Source organism: Scylla paramamosain, chromosome 1 (genome assembly GCF_035594125.1).
Source record: "Scylla paramamosain isolate STU-SP2022 chromosome 1, ASM3559412v1, whole genome shotgun sequence".
NCBI classification, from domain to species: Eukaryota; Metazoa; Arthropoda; class Malacostraca; order Decapoda; family Portunidae; genus Scylla; species Scylla paramamosain.
Window position 1 is genome coordinate 7,487,911 of NC_087151.1, and position 14,210 is coordinate 7,502,120.

General features: G+C 35.7%; 1 protein-coding gene across 4 annotated transcripts in view; it reads right to left on the bottom strand.

Annotated features, from left to right (window-relative positions):
- Window positions 1-13,413, bottom strand: part of LOC135097465 (E3 ubiquitin-protein ligase HERC2-like) — a 229,028-nt gene extending 215,615 nt beyond the window's left edge. For 2 of the 4 annotated variants that reach the window (XM_063999465.1, XM_063999433.1), the window contains exons 1-4: window positions 13,250-13,413; window positions 8,534-8,635; window positions 5,661-5,897; window positions 2,616-2,943 (exon numbers count right to left, since the gene is read on the bottom strand). In XM_063999465.1, the coding sequence (XP_063855535.1) occupies window positions 2,616-2,943; window positions 5,661-5,897; window positions 8,534-8,630 (662 nt within the window). In that variant the 5' untranslated portion in view covers window positions 8,631-8,635; window positions 13,250-13,413. The remainder of the gene's footprint in view (window positions 1-2,615; window positions 2,944-5,660; window positions 5,898-8,533; window positions 8,636-13,249) is intronic. The other 2 variants (XM_063999505.1, XM_063999564.1) reach the window with 2 other exon arrangements.
- Between the last annotated feature and the right edge of the window lie 797 nt (window positions 13,414-14,210).

A 14,210-nucleotide genomic window follows, 5' to 3' on the forward strand; every position in this document is an offset into this window, starting at 1 on the left:
GAAATCTGATCAAGCTGTCCATTAATCAATCTAATAACTAAAATACTTATTAATTTCTTAAATGACCTACCTATTGCCACAACACTAAAGTCATATGCCATTACACTATTATTCAGTTTTCTAATCAATGTTTAGAACAGCTGTTGGACAGGTTATATCATAAACATATTTTTTAGATGACTAATCAGATGGAAAGTGAAAACAGAGTAGGTAAACAATGTATGCAGAAAGATGAGGGAAAGATGGTAGTTGACATTAAAAATATGAGAAAGTTTTATATATGTATATATATATATAATATATATATTATATATATATTATATATATATATATATATATATATATATATATATATATATATATATATATATATATATATATATATATATACATATGTAAGAGGGACACCAGCCAAGATCAACAAAAATCTTAAAAAAAAAAAAAAAAAAAAAAAACACTGAGATGTGGGTCCCCAAATAGGGATAAGTGTCTTGAAACCTCTCTCTTGAAGAAGTTCAAGTCATAGGAAGGTGGAAATACAGAAGCAGGCAGGGAGTTCCAGAGTTTACCAGAAAAAGGAATGAATGATTGAGAATACTGGTTAACTCTTGCATTAGAGAGGTGGACAAAATAGGGGTAAGAGAAAGAAGAAAGTCTTGTGCAGCAAGGCCATGGGAGGAGGGGAGGCATGCAGTCAGAAGAGCAGTTAGCATGAAAACAGTGGTAGATAGCTAGAGATGCAACACTGCAACAATGAGAAAGAGGCTGAAGACAGTCAGTTAGAGGAGAGGAGTTGATGAGACAAAAAGCTTTTGATTCCACCCTGTCTAGAGCAGTATAAGTGGAACACACCCAGACATAGGGGCTTGGAAAGACCATTATAACAGGACACCAAAGGTAAACTTGAAGGGGAACTGGGAAGGAGCAGAAAACCAGTCGCTACCAGCTTGTTGCTTTTGGGTGATTTTAAGCTTGTAGATGCAGTAGAAACAATCAGCAAAGAGGAGAGAACTATAGCTAAATTTTGCTGAGAAGGCCTCTGATAGAACACCTAAAGTATCATTAGTTAAACAGACTGTAAGGAAATGGGGGACCGAGGAATATCTAGTAGGTCAGAGTAGTGATAGCAAAGTATGTAGATAAGCAAGCAAAAAATTAAGCCCACCAATTTTCAGTAAAAACTTATATGCACCAGAAATTCATTCCTAGCCATTTATCATTTACTACAACTTTGGAAACTTTTCCTCATGATTTTATGACAAAACTACAGTAGATGTATAGTCAGCAAATACCAATCTTGCATCAAGGCAGCACATGCTGCTTGGGGAGTGCATTTTACTTAAGGCCTCCCAACAACCATACAAAACAGACAGGGACAAACTGACTTATTGGTATTTGAAGTGCATCTTTTCTCTTCACTCACGCCCATAGCAACAATAACTAGTATTAATTACTAGAGCCATTATTCTCTGTTTCTTTTGTGACATGGAATCGGCATTTCTCTTAGGTTGAAATGCATTATATTCTGCTTCCCTTCAGCTGCTTTGTTATGAGAGTCAGATTAGAGTCCAGCTGTCTTCTTAGAGAAGCTAGAAGCCATAGGATAAAGATAAAGGGATGCCACCACCATGATCCCTTGATAAATATTTGTATGAGGTTCTGGAAGTTTCACATTTTTAAATTCACATGTTTTGCTATATCAACATTCAAGCCTGACATGTGAAGATCTCTGAATGATATCACCATGACTTGTCTGCCTCGCACTCATAACTACAGAACACAATGCATTTCACCCCAAGAACAGACCTGGTCACATGTCACCTAAGACACAATGAACACTGACACTGATAACAGTTGCTAGAGGCTTAACTGAAGAAGAAAAATCCACTTGAAATGTCAATAAGTCAATTTGTCCCAGCCTAATTTTTATCCTGGCTAGGAGGCTTTAAGTAAAACACACTCCCTGAGCAGTGTGAGCTACCCCAACACAAGACTGGCATTGGCTGACTGTATGTCATTCAACAGGTCCTAAATGCAAAGAGTGAAGCTGATGCAGAAGCACAGCTCAGATGGTGAGACCATGTAATACTACTAGGGAATGAAGGTAAATGTGCACTAAAAATTGCTATTTTTTTGTGGATTAGTGACATTGTACATCAGACTCCCAAATCTCATGAAGGTTTTTCTATTTATGTAAATAAATTAGCATTTCTTCCTGTGAATAAAAGGACTGGTCTAGATCTTTCCTATGAAATACAATATTTCTGAAAACTGAATGATAAAAAATAAATAAAACATGGAAATATTTTCTGCATCTAAGAATGAATTCTACTGAATCTTGACAATGTTTAAACTAAGCCTCCTTAACACATTCACAAGAAAAATAGTTTGTTAAACAATATATCTGCAATTGCATTCTAAAAGTTCAACTCTTTTCAAGCAGCATTTGATAGCTGTTCTTCAACTTATTTCAAAGTTGACCTAAACCTTTGAAATGAGTTTAAAAAATGTTAGTGAACAAAACACTTTATCCATGATTACAATGAAACATCCTCTCAATTCCATGTAATCTCTAAGAAATTAAAAAAGGCGGAAAACTATCATCAAAGTCTGACCTATGAGCCACAATGAAGCGCTGTTGAAGCCGACTGGCAGAGAGGGTAGTGGAAGCAGCATCCAGACACATCAAGCGCTGTTCCCTCACAAGGGCATCAAGGCACTTTCTCAAATCATTTTCTTGTGGCTGAGGACCCCACCGCCACCCTTCCAGAAGTGAATATGATGGTGGTGTGGAGCTCTGACCACTTTCATACTCCCGTTCAGCTTCCTCCCTATCCAGCTTCTGGCAAGGCCCACAGTTGCACCCACTCTGAGGCCCACAGATGCCATCACAGCAAGGACAAGTAAGCACCCTCATACTGCAGTAGTAGTGCCCACTCTCACCTGTAATAATCCTCACAGTTAATATTATATAAAAATACTTCTATGCACACACACACACACACACACACACACACAAAATACAACTACTACAGGTTTCAAAGGCCATGTTATATTGTTTTTTTTTGAGAATAACAAATTGATGAGTTGGGAATGTACCTTGAGAGAGCTTGTTTGAGACACTGCTGATTTTTGTCACTGGTCAAGCGACATAAGTGGATGATAGAGGTATCCCTTCTTTTTTGTAGATTTCAAACATCTACTTAAAACAATTGCTCAACCTTATTTTATACTGTTTATGTACATTTTAGTTGCTGCAGGCTAAGCTCATCGAGAAAGCATGCCTTTTTCTCCTTCTTTGGCAAGGCAGCTGGGTAGTACACTCATAACATTCTCATCACTTCCACAACTGACTGTTGATATGCTACTGGAGATGAGGTGCATATCAAATCATATAACTGAGCTTGTGTAAATCATATATTTATTTGTTTTCACGACTTTTCTGAAAGGTTAGTGTTTTTATATTATTATTTTCCCATTGATATATTTTTAAATCAGCTTTGGACAAGGTTGATTCATTAGGTAATTGAAAATACCTTGAAAGTAAAAATTTGAAAAGCATTATGAGTGTACCAAACAACAGCTTGCTGAAAGGAGAGGGGGATGTGGGATGTAATCAGCTTAGCCTGCAACAATGATAGCTAACTAGTAATAATAAATTGCTGTGAAGATATCCTCACCATAAACCAACAGGCCTTTTGGCATCTACTCTTTAAAAGTCCAATCCTTCCTAAATCCATATAAAATAGTGATGCCTTACTGAAGAAGACCTGATGCATTAAAAAGATGTATTATTCTTTTCTATGATTCATATATATATATATATATATATATATATATATATATATATATATATATATATATATATATATATATATATATATATATATATATATATATATATATATATATATATATATATATAGTGGTATTTTGGTATGCATCCTTAATCTGTTCCAGATCCTTGGACTTATACCAAACAGTACATATAACAAATAAATTTTTCCCAAAAGAAATAAAGGGAAAATGATTAATCCATTTCCATGAAAAAATCCTATTGTTATTAGTGTAACTTTCTGGTGCATTCTAGTACAGTACATTGATGGGGTTGTATAAAATAATTTAAACACTGCTTAATACTAAAATACATACTGTATCTGATAGTATATAAGATGCAAAGGCATATAAAATGCACCCCTCATTCCAGCAGGGCATATTCAGGAAAAAAAGTTTTTTTTTTATGTATTTAAATAAAGCATGTAATATTTAAAGCAAGCTAACAGTATAGCAAACAAAAAGCAAATAATCACAAGAGTAAATATATCCTATATGACTGCAGTAATAAAATAGAGGTAGTGGCCTAGTCACAGTGGCGAGGCGAAGAATGCACTCCAGCTGCCGAGATGCCAACAACATGCTTGGTGTGTCATTGAACAGGGCCTCATTTTCATTTTCAATATTTCTTTACATCATATTATGGTTGAAAAAATATGATATAGCACTCTTGCCTATGATACAGGGTGTACAGATGAAGGAAGTTTCAAAAAATGAAATCTACAAGAGGCCTCACATTTGTATGTAAAATGCCAGGTGATTTTTCTGAGACTTTTTTTTTTTTTTAGAAAAAGGCGCATCTTATATGCCGTCAAATATGGTAAATACAAATGTAATTAGATGAAATAAATGAAAATTTAACCTTACTTTACCTTGCCGAGAAGAGTTGAGTGGATACTATAGTGCTGAGTGCTGAGAAGGGAGGAGATGTTATTGTTTGGAAGGAGAGTCCCACCAACCTGGCAACAATGCTTGTAGGCAGTCATGACTTTTTTTTTGTCTCAAGAGATGTAAACAAGGGTAGTGCACAGTGTCGCGACTAATTTTGATCCATACAAATTCTAGCACGCAAGTCATATTCCAAACAAGGGCCCATATACCAAGCAAATTTTTTAGAGTCCAAAACAGGACATACCATGTTGGACTTAATGCAAAGCAGACATATACCAAGGTACCACTGTATATATGTATGCATGTATGTATGTGTGTGTGTGTGTGTGTGTGTGTGTGTGTGTGTGTGTGTGTGTGTGTGTGTGTGTGTGTGTGTGTGTGTGTGTGTGTGTGTGTGTCTATATATATATATATATATATATATATATATATATATATATATATATATATATATATATATATATATATATATATATATATATATATATATATTCTTTTTTTATTTCCAAAAGAAATGGACACAGTCATTAAGGACTTAAATTCATTTACCTTATAATGCTTTACTCTGATAGTTCATTTATGAAAACCAGCCCAGGAAAATGTCATGGTTTTATGATAGCAAAAAAGATATCACATAGCAAAGAATAGCATTTCAATCACTGGCTGGCAGGGATGACTACCCACAACTATATCAAGCATAACCATAAACAGCCTGGGATTGGACAAATCTCCAAATTTGCTTGCATATGGGTAATTCAGAAAGAGTGATTGTGTTTACATACAAAAAAGTATATTTTAAGGAACAAAAACTACAAAATAAAAATAAATAAACTGTAACTGCACACCATTTCTAATATTTAAAAAAGATTCAAGAGTAGACTATGCCAGTTTGGAACTCCAGCTGCATGAAAAACAAATCTACATTTCTAACCCACCTTTCCTTGCAGTGGCTCCAGCAGAGTTAAGGATTCCTTCAACATGAGGCCCAACAACTTCTCCATCTTTCACCATCTGATTATAGAGTGATGGCAAATTGTCTGGTTGCAGAAGGCTCTGCAGGTCAGACTTTAACCATTTTGAATCCAGGCGGGCCTGGGGCCGAAGGCTGACGCCTCCTGTCCACCCCTGCCACACCAAATCACAATTCATAGCTGTCATTGTCACCACATGGCCTGAAAATTAACCATAACTGTAATCAGTTTACATTTCTTGGAATGACTCTCTACAATTCACTCATATTTCTATCACTATACAATTCACTCATATTTCTATCACAGATTTCAATATATATTGTCATGCCTGAAAACTAAAAAATGCTAGACAAAAAAAATGATGTCTCTGAAACCTGAAGCACTAAACCTACAATGTTTTTCTATCTTGCCTTTCACCACACAAAAAAGAACAGCATCCAAGAAAAAAGCAAGATAAACAAAATAACAAAAGAACAATAACCTTCTTTCATCTAATCTAAATTTACTCAGTCCTAAACATGCAAACTTGCATCCCATAATGAAGCACAAACAGACATCACCAGCCTCAGTGATTTCACTGCAGGACAAAGGCTTTTTTTATTTTTATTTTTTTTAACTCATCTGTGTCAGCTACCTGTAAATTCCAGGCCAAACCAGCAAAATTTTGTATTTCATCTCTGTCTAGTTTTCTGTCAGTCCTGCATTCTTTTACCACCCCTGGGTTGTTACTATTTATGTGATGCATGACATATGCCTATGTTAACTTTTCTCTTGATAATTGTCAAAATGTCTTCAATCTTGATCCGCTCCTTATATCCATGATGTGCTCTTCTAATCTCTCCATATTATCCCATGCATTAGTCTCTATACTACTTCAAGCAATCATAACTTTTAAATTCTTTCATGGGACTAAATAAGTTTCCAATCAATATATTAGAAATGGTGAAATGCACTAATTACAAACCTCTCTTAAAAGAGAGTGGGAAACCAGTTTCCAAAATACCAATTTTGTTTACAAAAATCACTCAATTTCATCTCCATTTTTCTTCCTTTATTTATTTATTTATTTTCTTTAGATAAAAACTTCCACTGTTCTTGCTGATGACAAATACATATTCATAGACACTTTCAAATACTTCATTGTGCCTTAGTTTCATAGTCTAGTAAGCAACTGTTGAACATCAACCTTAATTTCCTCCCATTTGTCTTCTGATCTACTTTGACTTCTGTGTAGTACTTCCTAAATTAATTGATGTACTAGTTCACCTGTGCATTCATTTATCAAAACAATTTAACTGACAAATCTGAGACTATTTATATTTTCTCTATTGATCTGAATTCTTGCTTCTCCTTATTTTAACATCTTCCTACACTGCATTTTAGAAATTTGTTATGTCTGATTACCCTTGGCATTTTCTTGCTAGCTTATGTAGCTTTAAAGCGACAGTGTTTCCTCTATAAATCTTTCAGTACTTTCACATGTGTTTCCTTTAACAATATAAAAAAACATTATATGGAATTCTTAAAATTATATATATATATATATATATATATATATATATATATATATATATATATATATATATATATATATATATATATATATATATATATATATATATATATAAGGCAATTAGCCCTTTTCAGCACCTTCAGTATTAATCACCAGAGGCTTAAACATAAAATCACACAAATCTCAAACAATAAAATACAAATATTTTACACTAACTTGTCTTTTATTCACTCCTTCTGGAATACCATTTTCAAATGTTAATGTTCTGTTCAATCAGACCAATTTAATCCAGAATCTGCTTCATCGAGAAAACTAGTTTCATTTAGATGTGTGCCTGAGTTCACTAATATGATAGTAAAGTACACGTCTAGTGTGCATCACTCACTAGGATCCCAGAAGAGATGAGATGCCTATTTTCATCATTTTATAACAATGTAAGCTGTCATTAATAATGATCTCTTTCCTGACATGCTCTTGGAAGCCATGTATAGTCAATCCTTGAATCACCAGACCTCATTCCATTAATTTGAGATTTTGAAAAATTATTTCCAAAAATACTGAGCTGTTTGTCCATATACAGAAACACATGGCAAAAAGAGAATCCATAAGTTCCAGTAAAGTAAACCCCCTAGCTGGATGCATCCATTATTTGTACAGTACCATTAATATATGTGAACATGCCAACAGATATCTGGCATCTTGCATTTTCTTGAACACTTCCAAAATTTTATAATCAATCATAGCAAGAAAAAATGTGGTGAACTTGAACTGATGCATACCCTTGGGTTAACTGATAAACTGAAATATGGCTGAGTTATGCAGAAATCCACAAAAGACAACTATGTGCCTACTTGAGAAAAGTAGATGTTCAATACAATTTATTTAGTGCTAATGTTTATTTTCTACCGTTACTACACTTATACAAGAAACTTGAATAAATCAGGTATAATGAACCAAATACCATCCTAATATTGATTCAAGAACCAACTATAGTGCAATATTAAATGAAATATCACACTTGCATAGCACAGTAGAGGGAGAGAATATATACACAGTGAAAAACTCAAGTATCACTGAAAGGGAAGGATGAATTTACATGCAATACCATGATGGCACAGCACAAAGACAAGTGACAAATATTCATGTGTACAAAAAAAGTGACATGGCCACATATCCCAGCCATACTTTATAAAAGGTGACTTACATGCTCCAAGCTATATGTAAGCTATTGGCTTTTTTCTTTTTTATATACATATTTAGCAACTTAAAAATTAATCAGAATGGCTTGAGAAAGGATTTTCTGTTGGTGCTTTTAAAGTTCTACCTGAGAGAGGGTGTATGCAGTGCTCTCTCTGCATTGCTTCACTTGCCATCTCTCCTGTCTCCTTTGCACTGTAGTGTTTCTCTTCTATATTCACCATGATACCTGGTAAATGGATGTCACATGCAGAGGTCACCAAAATTCTTATCTTGATATTAAAGTACCTCTAAAGTGAAACTGCAGGCATTTCCACTACCACTATGGCTTTGATGGCAATGTCAAACTTTACTTATATTCTCTGGAAACCTAAGCCTAAATGCTTACAAAAAACAAGCACAGTAGCTGACATACTGCTAATGACAAATTAGTCAAAAGCCTCAATATCACACAAAAAAAAAGCTCAGCTACAGTAGATGATGTGCTTAAATTTGTTCACAAACAACGAACAGACTGAAGACTGATATGACATAAGAATTAGTTATGTGATGTGGCAAAATTACATTCACATGCAGTAATGAGTTCCAAGGCAGTTATGACGCTGAAGGTTGCTGATCACTATGACAAGCACTGTACAGTATTCATGTGAATTTTGAACAGTTTTGTGATTGGGTATAAATTTGCATTAGTAATATGCACATACACAGACTACACCATACTTGACTGTCCATTCAAAATCAAAGCCCTTTACCAAGCGAGTCCTAAGGGTGATTTTTGGAAGAATTTAATAATTAAATAGTTGAAGGATGGAGGAGAGAGGGGAGCAAGCCCTGAATCATCTCAGGCTGAGTTTTTAACAAAGGTTTGAGCAAAGAAGCTTTAGAGATAGATGAGGTGATAGAAGCACCATTACGTTGAAATAGAGGTGAGAGAGATGATGAATTGTTGGATATATTTCTAGCTAAGTGCCAAGAGTCACAAGGGGAGTTAGATCAACAAGGGTTTTGACATTTTCTGTTGATGGGGTTTTTAGCTAGTCAGAAAACAGTCTTGGCATAATTTTGGGTAGAAATATATAAAGCCCATGAAATTTAGGTGATGGAAGGCTCAAGTTAGAGGAGATGATTTGATAAGATGAAATCCTTTTGACGGTACCCTGTCTAGAAGGGTAGCATGAGCAGAGTCCTCTTTACCTGTGAAGCACACACCATACATGGACAGATAAGACTCCAGTAGAGAAATAGCACCTAAGGGAGTAAAAAAAATCAGCTGAGACAACTCAGAATGCCTAAATTCTTGGAAGCCATTTTAGCTAGAGATGAGGTGTGAAATTTCCAGTTTAAATTATTAGTAAAGGACAGACCCAGGATGTTCAAAATAGAAGAAGGATACAATTTAGTGTCACTGAAGAAGACTGTGTCACATTGATAGAGGGTGGAATTGAGTTTGAAGCATTGAACAATACGAAGTTTGCTCTGCCCCAATCAGAAATTTTAGGGAGATTAGAAATCAGGCATTCTGTGGCTTCCCTGGGTGAGTTGTTTAATTCCTGAATGTTTGGATGTCTATGAAAAGATGTGGAAAGTGCTGAGTGGTATCATCAGCAAAGCAGTGGATAGGGTAAGAAGACTGGCTTACAATAATGGGAAGAAAATGGGTGACAGGACAGAATCGTTTGGAATACCACTGGGAGTAATTATCATTTTGGGATGTGTTTACTACATCCTCCTTCATCTGCAAGAGGCACAACACATCTCATCACTATTGAGTAATTGATAAATTTATCCTGTTTACTGGTCATGGTTGTAGCTGCCTGGAGGCAGCTAAAGGATTTTAGACCCACATGGTGATGCAAATCGTTTATTGCATTTGGTCAAACTTAAAGGTAACAATGGTAAACAGTACTTTATTTCTGAAGCTAGAGTTCCTACTGGCCCTTTATACTGTGTTTGAATTCCAGGATTTTCAACCTAAGAAATTTTATCCTTGTGTATAGGTTGATCCCAAATTTTTAGGCATAAATATTTGGCCTTCAGAACTCAACCAATACATGAAGAAATATGGTACAGTGGAACCTCGATTACCGAACGTCTCATTTTCTGAACAGCTTGTTTTTCAAACAAAAATTTTTAACTCATAATTGCTCATAATTGTCATTCAGCTTTTGAACAAAGTTACTTGATTTCAAATACTACAAGACGTAGCAAAAGCTGCCATTTGTTACTAATTTATAGTTTCTATAATAATTTCCTTCATTTTTATATATTTGGAGGAAAGACACAGAGGGTAAGACAGTAATTCAATCTTTGAAATAAGTTAAATGTGATCCCATTAATAAAGTTCCTTGATGTAAACAAACAAGATTCGGCACTCAGGAGTAATCCCGAGCCTCCTGCGGCTCTCTCTCTGACCCACAATGCCATCACTACTGTACAACTGCATTTTCCCAGTAGCTTTTCCCAGCAACAAGATGTCTAAGTGTTATGATCACCATTTTGGCAGTGAGTGGGTTGCTCCTCTTTGTGTCACTCTGTAAGGCTTCCCTCACTTGATCAGTGACAAAGAGAATGCCTGCATGGTCTAAACAATATCTTTTGATGAGTTCTGTGTCACTAAGTTCATTCAATACATCCTATATAGTTAAAAAAAAATTCAAACAAAGCTGATGTGGAGCAGCCATCTTAGCAATGGTGCCAATGGGAGCGTCGATCATTACTCGCTAAGACATGGTGAACTGGTATCTGAGAATGAATTCACTATTTTACAATGATTCCTATGGGGAAAATAGTTTCGGTTTTCAAACACTTCTATTTCAAACAGCACTCAGCAACTAATTAAGTTTGAAAATCAACATTCCACTGTATTTGAATTTTCTCTGGCACAATTTTTTGCAAAACTTTCTCATATGCTCTCTTTTCTTTTTTATCTCTTTTATCTCCCATCTATCATGCACCTCCCTTAACCCTATTTCTCCACCCAGACCTTCCATACCCTCCCACTTTTGTTGCTATTATAGTCACCCTATCCTTGAATACACATTGAATACATTCTTTACACTTGATCCTCCCAACTGTTGCCCTAGCTTCTCTGTCTTTTACATAACTTCTCATGTTTCTCTCCATAGTCCTTCCTGTCTAGCCTTTTAAATAATCAATACTGTACTCACTTTCTGTTAACCACCATTCCTACCACACTCCCATCTATCTCTTATTTCCATCTTAACTGTTACAGTATAATGATCAGACCTACGTTACCAAATATCCTTCTCAATATCTTGGCATCCATCACATCCTTCTTCAACCTATTATCCATTGCTAAAGTCAATCAGGCTCTTCAGGTCAAAACCTTCAAACCTCCTCTTCAATGTATACCTGTGGATCATTTCATACTGGAAGATGATGTTTGACAGAACTACCCTTTATCCAAATACAAGTCCAACAGGTACTCCCCATTGACTCATTCCATCTGCTCCCCATTTTCCTACTGCACCTGCCATCTCACTATTTCCAGCTTCTCAATTAGCTTTTCTAAAACCATCATTCTCTGACACCAAAGTTCCCAGGCACACTTACTTATGTCATTCAAAATTTCTTCACCTCTCTCCCTTTTTCTTCTTGTAATTATCAGTGCATCCTACATTTAGATCTATGCATGGTCAATGCAGCTTCTTTGATGGTTCACCTGTCACTGGAGGAGCCCATCAGCTCCATGGACCAAGCACTCACCCTCTGGCACCATAAGACTGTGATGTGGCAGGGCCTTCCCCCCCCCCCCTTTTTTTCTAATTCGATCAAAATCCATTCCCTCCCACACAACACTCATTTTCATTCATGCAGCTGCACATTCAAAACTTTTCACATTTGTCTCCTGTACTCATCCCTTTCTAATATTTTCTATTACTTCTCTTCTCTTCTCAACAGCATTTATCCCATTTACATTTATTGAAGCCACTCTCACTACCATCCTATGTCCTTCATGGTGAGGTAGAGCCTCTCTCACCCATTGTCATGGAGTGCTCCCTACAAAGCAACTAATGGCAGCTGATAAGCTTGGGACAATATTCTTCCCAGAGGAACAGAAGCCACCAGATTCTCTACTAAAAAGGCTGTTAAATAAAACTATCTTTTTGTAAAGTTGGCATCTTAATAAACAAAATCTATTCAAAGAAATAAAGATATGCTGTTGGTGGTTACAATGCACCAGCCTATGTCTGTGCTGGTCCCATTCAACAGGGTACACCTCATGAAAGTGTGTGTAGGTTAGGCCAGCCTTTCTCCAAACAAACTGTGCCTCTGTAATGTAGCAATGTAACCCACATTTAACCTCATTGCTTACAATGCTGCCACTGCAGACTAATTATTAGTACATAAATTTATAGTGTTAATTTAAAAATACTTTTATCCCAGAAGATATTACTGATCCAAAATAAAATTTAAAAAATTGATTAATTAATTAAAATATGTAATATATATATATATATATATATATATATATATATATATATATATATATATATATATATATATATATATATATATATATATATCTTGTGTGGCCTGTCATCAACACGGGATTAATAACAAACATCATGTGGGTAGTAATATGTAGTCATATTCTTGGTAGAAGCATAAAAAAAAGTTCTGTTAATTAGCAAAATTATCCTACTGCGTTATGAACACCAAATCTCAAGAGAATGACTGCTACACGCGTGGTACTGGTTGATGGTGAGGAGGATGACCAGGAGGCCCATTGTCAAGGCCTCCTGAGGCCTGCGTCTTTGTGATCCTCTTCCCTAACAACAAACTGTCATGTTTTCTTAAGTGTAGTTAATGCATCCCTTACCTCGTGCCTCTCGCTGTACCCCTCGAGGACGTCAAACACGAATAATAAAGGAGTGCGAGCTGAGGCAGGAGGGCCTCAGCTGGCCGCCACGAAATCGATGTTTACAGCTGACATACTGCGGCCCTTCTGCCACTGTGTCGGAGGTAACTTCTGTCCACAAAATTGTCTAATTCAAGCATCGTTTATCACACCTGGTTATCAGATAAATACGCACATATAATTAAAGTGTATATCTAGCGTAAAAAAAAATGGATATTGTATTTAGAAACGAATTTATTAATTGATCAAGATCTTGATTTTAATCTTTACTCGAGATTGCGAGAAGTGGGAGTGGATAGATAAATACAGTAGATAGATAAACAGACAGACAGACAGATAGATAGATAGATAGATAGATAGATAGATAGATAGATAGATAGTTTATTGACCACAACAAGGTACAACATAATCTATAATTACGTACAATAAGCCTATAAAATTTCAATCTGCATTAATATGAACAATATAAACCAGAATTTATAATCCAAAATTAAATAAAAACTTAACGGTAACATTATAACTAAAGAGTAAGTACTAAGATTATCAAATCTATTAGTCATATGTCTGGAGGATCTAATAAATAATTTTACAAGTTGTGTCATGGGGTATATTTCCTGTAAACAACTCTTCCTTGTTGATGCCATTAATACTGGGTTGAACCACGTGCCTCACGCTCTCTACCTTACCACTACAGACACACACACACACGTTCTTCAACAGGGAGGCGGCCGCTTCCTCGTCTATTCCAGCGATTATAAGGCTCCTTCTATTACATATATGGCACGTCCCCATGTCCAATCACCTGGCCTGATATGTGTTCCGGTTGATACTCCACAGCAGCAAGCAGGTAATCCTGACCGACCCCTCTTCACCACTACGAGGAGTGGAAGGATTTCTCGTCCACCAGATAGGTACATGTCAG